The sequence below is a fragment of the Platichthys flesus genome, chromosome 11 (genome assembly GCF_949316205.1).
Source record: "Platichthys flesus chromosome 11, fPlaFle2.1, whole genome shotgun sequence".
In the NCBI taxonomy this organism is placed as follows: domain Eukaryota; kingdom Metazoa; phylum Chordata; class Actinopteri; order Pleuronectiformes; family Pleuronectidae; genus Platichthys; species Platichthys flesus.
Window position 1 is genome coordinate 14407550 of NC_084955.1, and position 18970 is coordinate 14426519.

General features: G+C 44.2%; 2 protein-coding genes across 3 annotated transcripts; one reads left to right on the top strand and one right to left on the bottom strand.

Annotated features, from left to right (window-relative positions):
* The first annotated feature begins 124 nt into the window (after window positions 1-124).
* Window positions 125-8260, top strand: plekha8 (pleckstrin homology domain containing, family A (phosphoinositide binding specific) member 8). Its single transcript, XM_062399468.1, has 13 exons — window positions 125-286; window positions 710-826; window positions 1097-1252; window positions 1359-1480; window positions 1724-1882; window positions 1998-2038; window positions 2192-2310; window positions 3346-3694; window positions 4462-4547; window positions 5661-5719; window positions 5980-6181; window positions 6264-6325; window positions 6429-8260. The coding sequence occupies exons 1-13, from the start codon at window positions 247-249 to the stop codon at window positions 6624-6626; spliced, it is 1710 nt and encodes a 569-aa protein (XP_062255452.1). The 5' UTR covers window positions 125-246; the 3' UTR covers window positions 6627-8260.
* Window positions 8261-9851: 1591 nt separating this feature from the next.
* Window positions 9852-18099, bottom strand: colq (collagen-like tail subunit (single strand of homotrimer) of asymmetric acetylcholinesterase). Of its 2 annotated transcripts, XM_062399824.1 has the most exons (17): window positions 17821-18099; window positions 17172-17284; window positions 16770-16877; window positions 15904-15948; window positions 15709-15735; window positions 14762-14833; window positions 14246-14308; window positions 14101-14127; window positions 13949-13993; window positions 13819-13854; window positions 13634-13714; window positions 13316-13412; window positions 12666-12790; window positions 12331-12450; window positions 12090-12216; window positions 11895-11997; window positions 9852-11798 (listed from the first exon to the last, which is right to left on the bottom strand). In XM_062399824.1, the coding sequence occupies exons 1-17, from the start codon at window positions 17915-17917 to the stop codon at window positions 11729-11731; spliced, it is 1356 nt and encodes a 451-aa protein (XP_062255808.1). In that variant the 5' UTR covers window positions 17918-18099; the 3' UTR covers window positions 9852-11728. The 2 variants fall into 2 exon arrangements, with proteins under 2 accessions (XP_062255808.1, XP_062255809.1); XM_062399825.1 differs by lacking the exon at window positions 17172-17284 and having other exon boundaries at window positions 17821-17912.
* Between the last annotated feature and the right edge of the window lie 871 nt (window positions 18100-18970).

Consider the following 18970-nt stretch of genomic DNA (forward strand, 5'->3'; position numbering starts at 1 on the left):
TCAGACGCTCACATCCCCGCCCCCAACACTAAAATCCCTATGACGTATACCGGTAGGAAGGGACGTAAGCCGCATTCATGAAAGAGTTTACGCCTCATTCTCTGCGTAGCTGCAATGTAAAGCCGAGGTGGTCACTCCGCAAAAAAAAAAGCCCACAGGGCCCCCGATGGAGTCGGTGCAATCAGCTGCGCGTCGTTTCTCGTTACGATAAACAAGTAATGAACGGCGAGAACCAGACATTGAACAATGGAGGGGATGCTTTACAAGTGGACCAATTATATAAGTGGTGAGTTGGCTTTGTGCTGGTAGAGCTGGTTTCAACGCAGCTAGCTAGCATGACAACGTCCTAGCCGACTGGACTTGAGTGTGGGAGCACTGGGAGCCGCTGGTGTTAGCGAGCAGCCTCCGACAGCTTATGAATGAACTGTTTTTACCTTGTTTACCTCGCAGGGGTTGTTGGCTGCTAAACGACGGAGAAGTTAGCATTGTTTACGAACAGGGAGAGTTAGCTCACTTCGCAGGTTCCACCATCTGTCATTGTAATCTGACTTAACTGATTAGTTGCTAACGCAGCGTCACAGCGAACTCTGTCCAAGTTTAGGAAGGTGAAATAGTTCTGCTGTGGCGAGGAGACGTCCCGGGTTGAAAACTTTATACACGTGTTATTAAACAGTATTGATTTTGAATGTGAGATGCATCTTTGTTGCAGGTTGGCAGCCTCGCTGGTTTGTGCTCGATGGAGGAACTTTGTCCTACTATGACTCCCAGGAGGATGCATGGAAAGGATGTAAGGGCAGCATCAAAATCTCAGTCTGTGAGATCCAAGGTCAGTATGACTTATTTCCTGTCTGTCAGTGTCTGGTGTGTTTTAAAATAACTTTTACTACCTCTTTGGATGTAGGGCTTTTCCCCTGTTTAAAGTTTGTGATGTTGTTGTAGTTTTTCCTTACTCTTGTTGAGGGTTAAGGACAGAGGATGTCACACCTTGATAAAGCCATGTGAGACAAATTGTGAGTTGTGAATATGGGCTATACAAATATAATTTTATTGATGATGATTGAACAAGCATGTCTCCCTGTTTGCTGCTGTGTTACAGTCCATTCCTCTGACTCCACCCGAGTGGACCTGACCATACCGGGAGAGCAGTACTTTTACCTCAGAGCCATCAACGCAGCAGAGAGGCAGAAATGGCTGGTGGCGTTGGGAACCTCCAAAGCCTGCCTTACAGACAACCGAACAAAGAGAGAAAAGGGTATTTAGAATGCCTCCACACCCAGATCTGACACACTACTGGTCGCGCTGGAATAATTACTTGCGCTGTTATGTAAATGTATTGTAAACGCCCTTTACTGTTTCAGAGCTTCAGGAGAACTCGGAGGCATTGAAAACTAAGATGTCAGAACTCAGATTGTACTGTGACCTCCTTCTCCAACAAGTAAAAAAGATCAAGGACAATGATGAGCTCGGAGACTTGGAGGAGGTACGGTGATGGTTCAGTGAAATAAGAGAAGCTGTAGTTGTTTTGTGGCTTTGCTCCCATTTGTCACTAGCAACACATCCACCTGCTGTGTGCTTATGTTTACTTATTTACCAGAGAAGTCAGTTTCGACCTTTTGTTTCATAGATCTCATAATATTTTGTTGGGTTGTTATTACCAAACAATATACTCACCTCTCAGGACAGTTTTGGTTAATGTGTATATTGTTGTGTTTTTATTTTTCAGACGGGCATAGACACTGGAAACATGGTAAAGTCTACATGCACCACTTTCCTTAAGACTCTAGAGGAATGCATGCAGATAGCAAATCACACTTTTAGTTCAGATGCGCCATTACAGAGTCCCCCAGGATCTCCTCCAGTAGCAGCCATCAAACCCCAGAAGGTACAGTTTTATTACCATTGTGACCAGTCAATAACAATGTAATGTAACAAGTCATGGATTGTTCTCAAAAGATTTGTGTGTGTAACTCCCTTGTGTTTTTTTTTTTACTCAACAGATTAAACCTATCAACCATTTAAATCAGAACCATGGAGAAAAGTAGGTTATTTTTCTATTAACGTGCATTAAATACACTTTCAGATTTTGCCAGGATGATGATGAGATAATACGTCTTGCATTTCTGTGGCACTTGGTACAATTGCTGATTAGATATTAGACAAAAATAACGAAGTGCTCTCAAATGAATTCCAGATGGATAGATTTGGGTGAAACCTCAGGAGAAGCAATTGCACATGACAACCAGAGCCTTGACTCTGTAGCAGAGGGACCAGATGAACCAGGTCGACCAGAACATCATCTTCCCTCATCAGGTAAGTCACTCGCTGAACTCGCTGTGGAGTTTCCTCGACTGGAAACCACTGCATTCCATTAAGAGAGTAAAACCCAGCACAAACGGAGCGTGGTTGCTGTGTGTATTACATCAGAGTTGATGTGGATAGATTATTGCCTCTTAGTGAGCAGACAGTGATGGATGCCAAGGTGCTTTATTGCATTTCCCTGAGCAGTAACAAAGGCTTCCCCTCCACTGAGGGTGATGGGAAAATAAGACCTGAGTTTTCAAATGTATTATTTTGGGGTTGTCTGTAATACCTATACTCACAGTAAATATAAAAAATCAATGCAGGGTGTTACCACAACTGATACCAGTAGCATGTTGCCACACCCTGACTGATGTTTGGTAGGTATCATGCTTGAACCTCTCAGCCCATAGGGCTCAGTGATGCAAAATCTATGCTCTGTACTTTAGTATGGATCTGCTCTCGGCGTTTGTCACACAATTTCACTACAACACTTTTAAAGATGATGAATGTTAGGGTTGTTCAGTGTAGCCTGTCAGTGGTTAAAGAGAATGATTGTTTAAGTAACCTAAGTGCTGTTTTCACAACTTGCAACACCCTAGTGATGGGATTTCAGCTCTATGAAAGAATCCGGATCTTATGGCTCCGCTCTTTTCCCAGAGCCGTTCTCTTAGACAAACCATAGCACAAGATGTTGCCATATTAATGAAATTAATGAGGGGGAAGACGTCTCTGCTCCCGCTTGACTTTCTCAGTGACAAAAATTTTGTGTTTTCAATGTTAATGTGTCAACGAGTGGTGTGGCAAGGTGGGCAACAGAATTTTAGCACAATCATAAAAGGAACATCTACCTTTGTGTTTATTTAAGAGCTAATGAAAATAACTTCATCGTTCGCAAACTCTCATCACTGCCACCCTCAGTCTGATGAAAACCGGCCTCTAAACTTGTGATATTTCCCTGTTACCATACTATATATGAGTCTTGGTTTTCCACCCCTTCTGCTAACGTACAATATTACGTGTTTGTTGCTTTGCTGCATTGCACAGATATTGATGAAAGCAACAACAGCTCAGTTCACGAGGAGCAAGTCGATCCTACTGCACACACCATCCAGAATACCTCTGAGATCGAACACTACGAGGAGCCCCCGGAGGGAGACGAGGAACACGAAGCCGATGATCAACAGGAGACGGAAGGGGAGCAGAACCACAAAGTGGACCAAAGTCAAGAGTACGACAACAACAACACGGAAGCAACCGCCGTCCAAGAGCAGCAGCAGCAACATGAAGCCGTCGAGCAAGAGGAGCCTCTAAAGGAGGACGAGCCTTCCGGAGATGCACAAGAGCCTGAAGACACAGAGCAGGTGGAAACTTTCTTCAGCACAATGAGTCACAGGTATGAACATGCTACTCAGCAAGGTCACATCCTCTGAGACACACTAGTTACTGTATAACTGTCTGTGATATTTCACTTTTACAGTATTAGGATAAACCAATTAAGCTATCTGTAGTTTGTCATTGAGGCACTGCACACCTGGTGTATATATATTGATTGTATTCCTGTGTTTGACAGAATGAATTAATAATGGAAGGTCAAGATGTGACGATAAGTGTTTTATATTAGTGTGTTCTCTCTTGATCACATGACACAGAGAGGCCCTCATCTGATATTTGGGTTTGTAAAATCTTTTGTTAACATTTCACGCTGTATTTCAATTCCGACATATTTGGCTTTCTTTTTTCTTTAAGACTTGGAAGAGTGTTACTGAACAGCTGCTCAGTGTGATCTGTCCTTTCTGTCATATTAAGTTCTGAGGCAAACATTGCATATAGTGATGGAAATCATTGTCACATTCATCCAGTGTTCAACTACTAACTACAGTATATGCACTTTGAAGTTGGTTATTCAAGTTAATGAGACAGTTTTTCGATGGTAACAACAAAGAGAAACAACTCTGTGAAGTTGTAGACAAGGTAGCCGAGTAGTCTCAGGTATCGTCAGGCCTAGGATTGCATGACACTGTGTGAATCATTTCTCTGGCTTGGTTTTGACGTTTGTACCCTTTTCTCTTTCTGTTTGACTTGATCAAATAAAAATTGAAATTGCTTATTTACCTCTAATGTTTTCTCCTGTTTGAATCTGTTCTACTTTTGTTTTTTTAGATTTAGTGATATAAGACTGGACGACGACAATGGTATCCCTACACAAGAGTTTTTGGACTCATGCTATGCAATAGTGCCTGTATTAGGTAGGCCCGTCACTTTCAGTCTCTCCTCCATCTCATTCTGCTGCGCTTCTCTTTCTCATGATGCTCTTTTACATGTGCTTATTTTTGCACTTACTAAGAAAACCCCACAACTTCTTCTTGTCCTGTCGTCGCTGCATGTCATTCACATCGATGCGGCGGTGACTTTATTTTAATTTTCTCTCATGCCCTCCTCATTTCTTCTGCACCTGAATGTCTATCAGTGGTTTTTATTTAAATATTATAATTTGACAATGTATTGCATGACAAGGTTTACAATGTTCATTTGCTCATATGTGTCGCTGGTGGCTGTTTGTCTTTCTAGGTAAATGTGGTCACTCACAGTAGCAGTACCAAATAAAGAAGTGCAGGCTTTGAATGCCTGTGTTTTGCTAATATTAGTAATAACTGTCAGGAAAAGGTTGATAGGAGCTCAGATAGACCTCCTATCAACCTTTTGGACATGGCTCAATATTTTCGAGGAGAGTTGGGAGCAGAAGGGTTGAGATCATCAAGACTTATCTTTCACTTTTCACAAACTCAATATGGCTTGGGTAATGATCGCCTGTTTCATATTAACCAACCTCAGAGAGTGAGCTGAGATGTGAAGTACTTTATCAAAAGGTTGAATGGTTTGAGCAAGGTGTCTTATTAACAACAACAGTCCTCTCTATAAAACATTGTAAACCTCTGTTAATGACTGTAAAGTTATGTTTACACTCTTCTTAAAAAATGCAACCCTTTCACCTCCGGAGTGTATTCACAGCCCTACATCGACATTATCTCTCCCATCAAATCCTGACATGGATCCAGAGACCGGCCATGTCTCTTGGATAAGCCTTGCTTACCTCGATATGGAATATTGAGCTTATCAATGGATTTACTAAGGATCTTAGGTCTTCAACTTCTCATACCTGTGACTTAAAATCCTCTGTAAAAGACCATTCTCTCCTTTCCCTTCTGCACTGGGTTTGGCTGCTTTTTTTTTTTTTTTTACTGTTGCTTAAATAACCTGAGAAACTCTAGGTTTTCATCTCTGACTCGCATCATCACACGTTCTTTCAAAACAGGACTGAAAGCAAAACAAAGAAATGATCATAGACTCTCTCTTCTCAGACAAACTGGGGTCCACAGTCTTTGCACCAGTTAAAATGGATTTTGTTGGAAATATCAAGGTAAGTTCACAGTTTTGATAAGATTAATAAAATGAATAATTATAAGGTCAACCTTGTGAAAGTTGCTCTAGATAATGTGCATGACAAACTGCATCAGAACCCTGTAAGCTCTTTAAAAGGATGACATAACTCTTTCTAAGTCAATTTGCATGGAATAAATCATATTTATATATGTATACATTTACATTATCAAAATCTGAATAAGAAACACGTGGTATTCTATTTGTGTCACTTTATAACCCTGTCTCGTCGCCCTGTAGAAAATAAACCAGAAGTGGATGTCGGACCCTGAGAGCTTCCCTACACTACAGTCCATCGTGCTGCAGGAAATCCAGACGAACGTGTCCCAGGTGCGGAACTCGGCCACCGAGGCTCTGCTGTGGCTCCGACGAGGCCTGAAGTTCCTCAAAGAGTTCCTGTCGGAGGTCAATGCAGGAGAACGAGACATCCACGGAGCGCTAAGTGAGCCCAGTCGGACACAAACACGTGAAATCGAATGCTTGTTCCCTGTTGAGTCTCATTGTCTTGCTCTGCTTTCCCCCAGATAACGCGTATGGAAAGACCCTCCGACAGCACCATGGATGGGTTGTGCGGGGGGTGTTTGCTGTAGGTTTTCCTTACTTGCACCATTGTTTTCACGGTTTCTTTTTTTCATCTCCTTTTTGTTCAGAGTTGAACTACAGCCTAATGGTTTTTATTTCTTTCCTAGTTGGCCCTGAGAGCTGCCCCGAGTTATCCAAGTTTCACCGCTGCCTTAGTGTCAAGAGAGGGCGACGAGCTGAAGAGCGGCTTCACCACTGGCATGGACAGGGACCTGGGTGTGTACCTGCCGGCCATGCAGAAGCAGCTGGGCCTCCTGGATGCCCTGTATGAAGAATACAACCTGGAGTCTGACGAGGTTGTGTGAAGCACAGCAGGACAGATCCTGACAGAACAGAGGGGCAGAGTAGTGTTTTAACTGCCGAAGGAAGGTGCCAAGTGTATCTTGTGTACAAAATAATGTGAGCATGTCCTGTGTGTCAGTGTGAGGCGTCTCCGGTGGTTCTTGAGCTCTACGACAGCAGAGCGGCTAGAGTTGACGATGGTATTAATGTTTGTAGGAGTCCACAAGGGAAAAAGCATTGGGCTTGACAAAATGTAGATTCCAGGTCTTGTTCAAAAGACCATTGAAGGGACGTATGGCCACGTTATGCAGACTCCAACCATAATTATTCATGGTGACATTTGTTTCTGGTGCACATTTTGTCGATGTTTCGTGGCTGATTTTGTACTGTACCATGTTTTAAGGTACATGACCACAATGTATTTGGTACTGAACAGATGAAAATGAAAAGAAATTCTTAACCATCATGAAACAAGGTGACACTCGCTACAATCATGAAGCTCCATTCTGACAGAAACAATGTCAGATTGTTACAATGCCCATATTTGCCTTATGTATGTGATGAACTCACATACTAGGCTAACTTTTAGTGTATTGTGAACTTTCCCTGCACTGACCGTTGATGTTAAGTGGAGATTATAATCAATGTTTATGTAGTTTCTTTCCCACTATTTTAACTCAAATCCTCATATTTAGTAACGTATAATTCCATTTGCTTCAGAGACTTTCCATGGGACCAATAAGGAGCTGTCATCTGAATGGCTTTAGCCTCTGCTGCCTACAGTTCCACAACACAAACACACACACACAAACACACAGATGAAATGATACAGTGGCATCTGTTGAAGTACTGATAACTGCTGAGTATTTATGTGGACATCCTCTGCACAAACCTATGCATTTCCACAGCGTCTATTTATTGTGTGTTAAGTTATAAGTTCACATTGAAGTCATGGAGATGGTTTCAGTCTGGCTTTTCTGTGAATGTATCCAGGAGGCATGTTTATTGATTGCATGGTTTTATTTATTAAAGAACCTACGTGCCAATGGAAACTGAATATAGGCCATGGTCTTGAGGTAACCAAGTAAATTTGTAATAATAATCGAAAGGGGATAGATTGTGAGCGTTAGAATATATAGCTTCTGAATTTCTTTATCAATAATGAACAATAACCATCTAGAGGTTTGCTCTTAATATTTCCACCTTCTCATCCACACACACACAGCTCTACCTGCACTTCAGTGTCGTCACCAGCTGTAAATAATACTTTATGATGTCACATCAAAACTAAAACAAATTAAAAGGGGGGGGGGGGCTGGGTTAAAGCATGGCAGTAGATTTACTGAGCTCTTGGAACAAAGTAGGAACATCCTCCCAGGGCTTTTTTACTGAGACATACCACATAGTATTTTACTTAACCTTTGTTTGTTTGTTTGATTTTCAGGAATGCATACAATGACACTATTGTTGAACTAATAAGTCATTTGCAGCAGGTTTACTTTGCAGATGTGCAATGGGCCAATTTTCTTTGCAGATGAGATCCAAAGTTAATGCTGAAAATATGCTATTGTAATTTTAATATTACATTTGTTTTGTTTTTCTATGAATGTATATAAGATGCTATTTGAATTTTTACTTAATAAATGGTTACATTGTCTTAGTGTTTGTCCTGTTGCAGTCAAAATTATGTCTTATATCGTCTCATACACTGGTAGAATAACTATATTTCCATTTATCAACCACTCAACCTTGTACTTGTGAACCAAGAGTAAGCAACACAGAGTTAATCTGCGTTGGCGTTGAGCCTCAGATCTCCTCTGCTGTGTGTGTACATTTAGTGTTTAGCATGTGCAGCAGTAGTGTGTCCTCTGCCTAGACCACAACACCCTGCATGCTGATAATTCCTGCCTATAGGTCAAGAGCTAGGGCTCTGACTGCTTCCTGTCCCTGTGCCCTCCTTTGTCAACAGCCCATGTGCCACATAAAGCGACACCTGCCAACCTGCACTAAAATAACCCCAGAGTTGGAAAAAGTGTTTGATTTCACTTCATTATCGAAACGCCTGCGAGAGCTGAAAATAGAGCTTGATCCCCACAACTTTAAACTTTGTGAACAGGGTCTTAAAGGAGGGGAAAGCTTATTGCAAAGAATGTAACCTCTCCTGACGGACCCCCACTCATGGCGCCCATCACATGACCAGACTGCCGAGGCATTGCCTCCACCAGCTCCTGTGACTGCCCCGGCTGAGCCTGCGGTGGTCCTGGGGAATGAGGGTCTTTGTCTGGTGCCCAGCATTCTGTCAGTGTGTGTGGCCCCACCTCCTGTCACCACAGCAGAGCAGGCAAACATGGACCCCAGCAAGGACAAGGCCAAGACATAAACAGATGAGAATGCCTCGGCTGAATCCTCTGCTCAAGCTGGTGAAGACAACATCTCCACTACTGTTATAATAGTAAACTGGAAGAGAAAATCAATTCATTTGTTCATTATTTCATTTTTCATTTTCACAATTCTCTAATATTGTATTTAGGTATCTATATTTTTCATCCAGTCTTAACTCAAGGTCCAATTACTGTCTTCTTCCTGAGCTTTAAACTACAGTCAGAATTTTCCTGAAAATGTCCTGTAGCAGCACCACAACATGAAAGTACTCATGTATTCAAAATTCTACTTCAGTAAAGTTTAAGAAAAAAAATAAACCTTGAGAACCAAAAATTGAATTAGCTCATTGCGGATAATGGCCTATTTCACAATAATGAATGTTATATTACCGGATTATAAGAAGTGATTCATTAAGGGAATGCACACCATGGGATAAATACACAGAGGTAAGCTTTTACTCAGATGTCTCAGCAGACAAATTGTCTTGATGTGATTTGGGAAATAAATGCAGCATGCTAATAGGGTTACACGGCTGCAGCCAGCCTCAAACATCTCTGCTGCACCACTGGCTGGCTGCCCGTCCTCAGACCCGTCTCAGCTCCTCTCCAGACTCAGGCTCTGAGGGGTTTCATCAGGGCAGAACAGAAAGCTGAGAAACCTCCTGACTTCACTGTGGTCTGTTTAGCATTTAGTCTATCGCAGCACTTTGCAAGGAGCCGCTGACAACATCCTTTTTCTTTGCACTTGATAAACATCAGTTTGTTTTTTTCCTGTGAGGGAACATCGACTGCCCCTCCATCTCTGTTGTGTTTGCACAGCCTGATGAACAACAATTCAAGATGCACGTGTGACAATGAGCAAAGGACTTAAATGACCCCTTTTTATTTTCACTTCTTTTTAAACAGCTACTGTATAAATCATATCACAATAATGAAACAAAAATGAACTTGATCACTAACCCAGTCACCAGGAATAATATATTTCATAAAGCCTTATACAGTACTTTACCACATGCATGTTATGTTTCAACAGTGCTGTGCATATACACAGATACAGCAGCACGGGCCACAGGCACAACATTCAACACAATGTCCAAACAGTACTTTGTGCATAACTATCATATAGAGGTGCCTCACACATACAGTACTGACACTACACTCTGGCTGGAGCACAACTGACACTTCTTAAGACACCTGCTATGCTGATGAATAAGGGCGATTGACAGAACAATGAGTGGCGATGATTAGAATGGCATCACAAGCATGCAGACACAATAACAGTAACAGTCTTAATCTTTTACTTTTGTTTTTACAGCGGATTCACTTTGTAACACCGGACTACATCAGAGTATGGCTGAGAAACAAGAGCTCTCCCTTGGCACTGTGACTGAGACAGTAGCTCATGGAACAATGTCAGCTTATATCGGCAAAGTCATTTTTCACTATTGGTGCCCAGCACACAGCAAGACTACATAATCTCCATGGTTAAGTTTACCATCGAGCTTCTCTGTTGATGCATATACCATAAGACAGAAAGACTGGATAAAGAGGTAATAGAGTAAATACAGTAATGACCATAGAAGAGAGGGGAATTGAAGTTCCTCCCCCCTTGTAGCAGCTACAGACTATTCCAGCCTTCCCTGTGCAGTGAGTGATTATTAAGAACATAACAGTTTCAAGCCTTCACATACAATATATTTCGCTTCTCGTCGCAGCACGGGGGAAGGAGCTTGATTGTATCCTCCGGCCCGCGCGCTGCCTATCGGTCGGAGCGCTTGTCGATCGACCCGTGTGCCTCGGCGTACAGTCACTGCCTTTTTGGATTTACAAAGAGAGTGGAGGAGGACGCCTGTGAGCGGTGCCATGTGGAGCTACATTACCTGTTGGTTCCTGAGAGGTTACTTTTGAATTTATGAAACCGTGTCTGTGTAAAGTACAGTAGCATCACAAGGTTGTAATGTGCAGCCTCCTGGTGTAACAGTCTGAAATATTACAAGTACGTACTTCATGCACTTTAATCACATGGATCTCCATGTCTAACTAAAAGTATTGATCTTAGCATATGCCTGCTTTTACCTTGATGACTGAAATGGGTGATGTGATACTGACAGTACACAGATTGAACCTTGATGTGGTAATTAAGAACAAACTGATAGGTTACATGCTTGGATAGTGACAGCCGCAAATGCTGTGCACCGTCACTCACGCTGCAGTAGAAAACCTGGGGCCGTGGCCCTGGATGTTCTACTGCCTCTCTTTCTCAACAGCAACTGGGTCAAGAGTAACACGACTCAGGCCCCGTTACTGCTCATCTGCAACATCTCCACCTGGCACTTAGTTAGGTCTCTGCATGGCTGTCGCACAACTGTCCCATCCAGAGGCCGAGTCCGGTTCAATCAGGCGTGGTGAGGAGGAGGCCAGTCTTAAATCCTGCCTGTTACGGCAGATTGCAGTCGTCCTGTGCGGTTCAGATGTGTAAGTGAAGGCTTCCTCCTCCCCTGACCGGCTCTATAACTCCAGGGAGCTACGTGGCATCTCAGCAGCAGTACAGAGGAGTTAAACATGTATATACGTATATGTTTGTTTTTCTTTTGTCGTAGAATCGTTGGCTTCCTCTGTCTTCAGAGTCTCTTGCTTGGAGCGATACTTGTTCTTTTTTTTGTTTTGCGTGTAAATATTTCCTGTTGTGTGTGTGTGAAGGAAACATCACACCGAGGATCCCGCTGCGCCGTCCAGCTTCCTCCTCAAGTGAAGTACTTGCAATTTGTGGAGTCAATGACACAATGTGGTGTGCACTTGAGCTGACCATACGACCTGAAATCCAGAGGAGAGACGCCCTGTGCTCAGTTTGACATGTCAACAAAACACTTGGCCTTTTTATTGTAGCATACAGTTGTACACTGTGCTCACCCTGGAAGATATGAGTTACATGTCTGGTATCCGAAGTCTTTTCCATCACACTCCTCGGCCCCCTCATAGCGATACCCGTCTCCACAGTAGGCGTGTTTACATTCTGTGGTAAGGGGAGACGACAGAGGTGGAGGGGTCACATTGTATGTGCACAGCAAAGTACAACCAAGAACTTATCATGGACGCATGACTTACTGACGCAGCCGTCAGTGACGACTCGATTTCTGTCGTCGCACTCCTCCCCGCTGGAAATCTGCACTACCCCGTCTCCACAGTAACCTTCATCATCAGGTGCGTTCTCCATGGATTGGAACGGTGTCAGCTGGAATGGAAAAGTATTTTACAGAGGTTAAAAAACCTGGTTAGTCATGAGAAAACTGAGGGTGCACATACAGCAACAAAGAAGAAAGCCAAGCTCAGCTGCTTGCTGTGCTACCTGGATGGGCAGCCAGCCATCAACGTCTTTGAAATAGAGAGATCTCTGATCTTTGCGGAATGCGAGAGCATTATCGACCTGAAGGCGCTCCAGTTCTTCCTCGTTGCTTACGACGAAGATCTGAATAAAAGGTGAAGAGAGAAAGAATTACTGTCAAGTCAAGAAATTGAAATAAAATTTGAAAAACACAAAATGAAAAGAAATAACCCAAACGTTTCTAAAGATTTACGAGAAAATAACATCGACGAGAGGAATATTAGATTTGTGTAGAACCTTTAATTAACCTGACAATATACTTCACATGGCTTTTTACATTCAAGACCATTCATTCTCACCGCTGGCACTTTGGGATAGTTTCCTTTGGTAGAAGAATCATCAATCCCGCTGATGGAGCCGCAGCTACACTTCCCAGGAGGCCCGGGCAGACCCCGTGCTCCCTTTGTTGCAACCATGTACACACCTAAACACTCGCGGAGAGAAAAATCATCATTGACAACAAACAAAAAAGAGACCACATGTTTACTGCCAGTTGACAGACTGCTGCCGGCTCAGTGAGCTGTAGGCAAAGTGGGGAGAGTACATGGATACCGAGCTGGTGTCATGAAGCAGCGTGTGAAATATCTTTGATTCATCTATCAAGAGGCAAACACAATCCACTGAATTCAAGCAGAAACCTGATGAAGATAACAAATGTCACTTTAATTATGTGGTGACATTGTAGATGTAGAACCGTGGGGCGGCTCGTCATCTGCGGATCCGTTTTAGCTGCATGATGTCATGACGGGAGCGTCCGGTTTCACCTCAGGAGATTATGTTTCTCCGGTGCTAAATAAGACTACTGGCGTTACCTCGCACACTGGTCTAGAGTCTGCTTCCTTTTGCTGATACGGGTGTTTTTTGTCTTCGCACAGCTCTTCACAGGCTCTCAAAGAACAGAGAAGGTGCTGAGCCACCCACAAACCAACTTCCTCCAGAAGGAGCTCACCTGTGGCAGGAGAACCAGGAGGGCCAGGGTGGCCCTGAGGTCCATGTGGGCCTGCAGGTCCCATAGGACCAACGCTGCCTGTGTCTCCTTTCCCTCCCTGAAACACAAGCCGGTCAGATTTAAAACGTTTCTTCACAGAATATTTCAGAGATCAAAATGTCAAATGCAGTCCCAAATAATTGGACATTTGCTCGGTGTCTCTCTCAGTAGCTCTGTTCACTTTCTAGAATGGAGGCACAGATACATTATAACTCAATATACTGTGTTCCTTCAATAAAAAAGTGCAACCATAATGTCACATGCCCACAAGCACTTCACCTGCTTGCCTCTTTTCCCTGGTCGACCAGTGGGTCCTCTGTTTCCTGAGGTTCCAGGTTCTCCTTTTGGACCCAGTTCACCCTGTGTGACAAACCACATCCCATCTCAACAACCAGTTCGGTCAAATGTATGAATTTCTAGAAGTTCAAGGTAAAAAATAATGAACTTTTCTAAGTGTCACTCACTTTCTGTCCAAGCATTCCTGGGAAACCCATTCCACCCTGTGGATACAGAGAAGTAAATGATAATAGCATTGTAGATATTGTATATGCACACACAGTATGTAGATGGACTCTAATGATAAACTCTGCCCACCTTGTCACCTTTCACTCCACCCGTACCACGATCCCCTCGAGAGCCCTGATGGAGCAGAATACAGTGTTATAAAATATTTATAGATTCAATTAAAAAGGAAACATGTTCCATAAAATTCTGTGAGAATGATATTTAATGACATGGTCACACACCTTCTCTCCTTTATACCCTGCTAAACCCTAGAGGAAAGATCAAACATACATATAAGGTATAATATAGAAGATATCCAGTGTGAAAGAAAGAAGAAGGAGATCATCATCATGTGTGTCTTCATGTTAGGTTGTATGTAGATCTTACCCTTGGCCCGATTGGTCCTCTGGCTCCAGGCAATCCCATCAGCCCTGAGTCACCTTTCTCACCCTGTCACAGAGGACAACACAAGGAATAAGACAAAAGTGGATTGGCATCATTTATCAAAGAGTCATGTCAAAATATTACCCAAACCCAAAGACGACGTAATGAGTGAAGACTGGGACTATTTCAACCAAGCATCTATAAGGACGTTATGTAGAGTATTGTGTGTATAATATTTACAATACTATGTAAAGGGACTGTATTTATCGATTTGCTAGTCTTATCGCCCACATAAAAAGGGATTTACGGTGTAGTAAGGAATTTGTTGTATTGGGTTTGTGTTGGGTTCAGTAGCTTGCACAAGGAAACTTCAGAATGCTGGGAATCGAACCACCATCCTTCTGTGTAGTGTAGGTATTGTCACTTAGTGGTCTGAAGTCATTTACTGACCTGGTCATACATGACTCGTATATAGGTCATATACTGTGTCATCTATGTTAGGAGGTCTGACTTACTCACTTTGGGCCCACTTGGTCCTGGCCATCCAGCTGAACCCTGCTTCCCAGGGAGTCCTTGAGTACCTGTCCGACCCTAACACAAGACAAATCGACTTTAGCATCTGATTTGACGGAGACATTCCTTACAAGAGACGAATAAAACTACTGCTGCCACAGCTGAACAAGTTGTTAACGAAATCACAGCCACTTACACCTGTCTGCCTCAGAGGTAAGAAGAAATCTAAGTGCAACTTTCACTGTGTAAACTGACAGCCTGCTTGCTGTAGTATTTATCGGACAGCGCTGCACATGCAGGGGGGAAATGACTTAACAAGCCCTGTCACATTGCTCTGTTTAATTAAATGATGGGCTGTATATAGAACAGGAGTCAGGAGAACAGGAGAATAAAATGATTTATGACCTGGCTAAAGCACTAAGCCAAATTGCGCCGCAGTGCCGCAAAGCCGCTCTGTCAGGCCACCAGACGGTGAAGCTCTCCCACTGGGCCACCTCGACCGCCCGACCACAGCGAGCGATCATCGAGCAGGCCGCTGCTCCCCCCCCGCCTGCGGTGATCAAACTCTGTTTCAATAAAGCTGCGTGGGCTCATCCTGTCGCTGAGACAGATAGGGCTGTCTGACAGGGAGGCGCAAGGCTGGATGTCTTTGAGGGGTCGATTGGGAGGCGATGTGTGTTGTCGTTGCCCCCCCCCCCCCCCCCCCCCCCCCCCGTGAGAGGAGGCCGACAGCGTGTCAACTCCCTCTGCTCTCAAAACAGCCCATCTCAGCAGCCCCGAGTCCCTGGGATCCTGTCAACGTGTCTGTTCTGTCTCCTGTCAGAGTTGTACTTGTAACCAGGCTCAGGCAGCGTCCCCATTTACAGCGAGCAGGCGAGCAGGCGGAGGCACTCTCTCATTTTTCAGTAAATCCACTTAGCGGAGAATATGAAGTGATTAATGGGGACTCTCACCTTTTGCCCAGGTCTTCCAATTTCTCCCTGACAACAGGATGTAGAGGAGGGGACAAGGACATTGGCCATTTAATACATTTCCAGCAAGCATCTTTCAGACATGCGCAGCAGCTCCACTTCAGATCAGAATATAATGAATAGCTTGTGAAATTTTTACAACATGCAACAGGAACAAGGGGAAGTAAACCTACTTACCCTTTCTCCCTTAGGTCCTTCTATCCCAGGTAATCCGGCGGGACCCTAATGAGCATAAATTAAATAAATACACAGCATTTACCCATAAATCCCAGAGATAGCCATCTACATTAGTTTTATTGTCCACAATGTCCCACCACAAAGGCCTGACTGCTTCTGCAGGCCCAGGGCTGCAGTTTCAATTAACTTAAGGCTGAGTGGCCACTATTGATTTAAAAAGTGCCTTGTGGGTCTCTCTTGATATACTGAAACGCTGGAGCAGCCTGAGAGCAGTGAACACGGCAAAAGCTTTACCAATCATCTGGCAAATCGGCTCTTCACTAATGAAACGCTGGGCTAACAGCGGACGAGGTCTATTGAACCAAAATGTCCGTATCTCTCATCACTAGAGTACACAAACACACGGACACATGCTTGTGGTGGTAATCCCTGGAATTTACGCGACACAGTATGCCTTTCCAGGCAGACGGCACTTCGGACAGTTTCTGAGAATGATGCGTGGCGCACTGGCAGGCTGTGGAAAAAGGCTATTTGTGTCTCGGCTAAATGTAGAGCGTTAATGGGCTGCTGTTTTTCCTGGGCCAGAGAAATCCCCCCATTCCCTGACAGGGACTCTCAAGCTGGAGGGGAGATGAGGGGCAATACTTTGCTGCAGTGCTGAGTCTTGACACCTTTAATCTATAGGCGGACCCCAAACGTGAAAGAGAGACAGTCGGGATTCGCCAAACTGATGAAGGTGCAGGTGAAGTCCTTGGTTTGTGTGTTTGTGTTTTTGTGTGAGGTGTATTTGAACTGTCTATTGGTATTGTTTGACAGCACATATTTGATTCTCAGATCACGAGGATCGGGAAGAGTCTGGGTCCTACCTGGGGCCCTGGAGGACCAGCAGGCCCTGGGAGACCTCGGAGGCAGGCAGAACCTTTGCCCTGGTTGCTCGGCTCATTCTGAGGGCCATTGTTTGGCATGCCTTCCTTCTGTGAAATAGAAAATATAAATAAAAATTTCTTTTAAAGCTTTGACAACATGCTAAGTGGACAGAGGCAAGTCAGTAGAATAACTCTTGGACGATGGGAGGTTTACCTAAAAAGCTAAATATTAGAATCACATCCTCATCGTCATTATTAACCCATTCGCTTCCTGCAAACATGTCCCACCTGCTGAGCTTTCTGATGGAAGCCCTACATCAGTGGGTCGATCTGGATTTCACCCAAGGACATATCAACAGTCAGATATTCCACAATAGCAAGTCACATGACTTTTGGACTCACATGAGCGTGTCGGCGCCAATGTGAAGGGGGTGGAGGGAAGAGTGGGGGTGGAGGTGGACTCAGCAAACAGCATGGGCTGAATCTCTTCTGCTGCTGCTCCTGGGACCTGAGAGCTGTGCAAGGTGGTGCATGCAGTCAGAAGTTGCACCGACGCAACACGTGAAACGGTACAACCCGAGCGGGAATCCTGAACCCCCCCCCCCCCCCCCCCTCCCCTGTACGCATGGACGTGCACGGGTGACCACTGTGCACGGACACATATCCCCCACATGCAGGAGAAGCACCGGGACACATTTTGGAGGTTAGGACATGCAGGGGCAGCAGCAGGGACAGGCGGACAGGTGCAAACTATCATGACAGCCCGTCAGCGGAGTTCCTAAAGCTGGACACGGATATGAAGGGGGCTCTCGCTGAAGGGCCGGGGCTGCTCTTGCTATTTATAGAGGCATTTCCAAGCGAGCTCATGCATGACAAGAAGAAATAAAAACAAGTGTATCCCTCAAACGTAAAGAGCTCAAACCTAGTCCCAGAGATAAGACGTGTAGGGTCCATGCGTTCACAGCTCCACCACCTGGTCACCTGTGCATGCACGGAACTGTGTGTACAGTACACAAACACAAACAAACACAAACACAAACAATTCTCTTACCTGCTGGGAATGAAACAATGCCCTCCAGGAAGGAGGACTGGGTCAGGCCACAGCAGAACCACAGCGGAAGGTACAATCCCAGTGTTAGGGGAGTCATGCTGCTCCAGGTCCAGTTGCCAGACTTTGACTTGTGAGACCACAGCAGCAGCCCTCACGCGCACGCTGCCTTCCGCTCTCCCTCGCTCCTCGCTCCCCTCTGCTGCCCTCCCTCTCTCCTTCCCTCCGCCCGGGCTCCTCTACGCCCTCACGAGAAGGTGCGCTGACCAATGCCCATTAAATCCTTCCTCGGCATCAGGGTGCGCTAAAATTACAGGAGACTGCCCGCCAGCTGCTTCGTGTGCCAACATCTGAGCTGTACAACCGCGGGGGGGGCCTTTGTTGTTTGCATTGGGGGTGGTGGTGGTGGTGGGGGAGGGGGGGGGGGGGGGGGGGTTCTATTGAGGTATAAAAGGTGATTTTTAATGTAGATGTTTGGGACAACTTGCACAAATCTATGCAGACAGACACACACACACAGATGCACTTAAGCATTTATTTCATGCAGTGCTCAGTCAGTGCATCCCACTGTGCATCATGGAATCAATTTAGTGAAGGACAGTTAGTAAGTGGGAGTGTCTGCATTTTCCAAGGACACTCTTGGGGGATGTGAATTCTGGACAAGCACTTCTGTTTTAATCATATCAGTCAAATATCAGTCTCTGTTTTTAATTACACCGCACAAGCAAAAATGGAGAAACTCTATACTTTAGGTTCGCAAAAGACTGAAAGAATGAGAAAGTCCTTCAACTTGATTAATAGTTGAAATAAACTCAGACACAAACATGTATTCAATGATTGAGATCAGATTCCACTGCACTGATATAAAAAGTAGGCTAATAAGCAATGTCCCTGCAGGAAAAGGACCTCAGAATCAAATGGACCATAAAATTATATTTTCCCAGAATTTGCAATGTTTGCCCTCGATCCTTTTGGATGAATCAATAAGCCAATGTGAGAGCATAGAGAAGAGAATTATTGATTAATCAATAAGTGTATCCGCATAAATTGCATCAACTAACAACTATTTAAAAAATTGATTTATTGCCAAACACACTGTGATTTTAAGGTCTCAGATGTAATGATTTTCCTTTATAACCTTGAAAAAACTAAA

Bases quoted from the DNA above. Each gene is read 5' to 3' on its own strand.
- plekha8 (XM_062399468.1), top strand. From the start codon at position 247: ATGGAGGGGATGCTTTACAAGTGGACCAATTATATAAGTG. The intron at 287-709 runs GTGAGTTGGCTT...TCTTTGTTGCAG, and splicing joins GTGGACCAATTATATAAGTG to GTTGGCAGCCTCGCTGGTTT. The intron at 3,695-4,461 runs GTATGAACATGC...TTGTTTTTTTAG, and splicing joins TTCAGCACAATGAGTCACAG to ATTTAGTGATATAAGACTGG.
- colq (XM_062399824.1), bottom strand. From the start codon at position 17,917: ATGACTCCCCTAACACTGGGATTGTACCTTCCGCTGTGGTTCTGCTGT. The intron at 15,736-15,903 runs GTAAGTAGGTTT...TCCTGTTGTCAG, and splicing joins AAGGACCTAAGGGAGAAAGG to GGAGAAATTGGAAGACCTGG. The intron at 14,309-14,761 runs GTGAGTAAGTCA...CCTCTGTGACAG, and splicing joins CAGGACCAAGTGGGCCCAAA to GGTGAGAAAGGTGACTCAGG.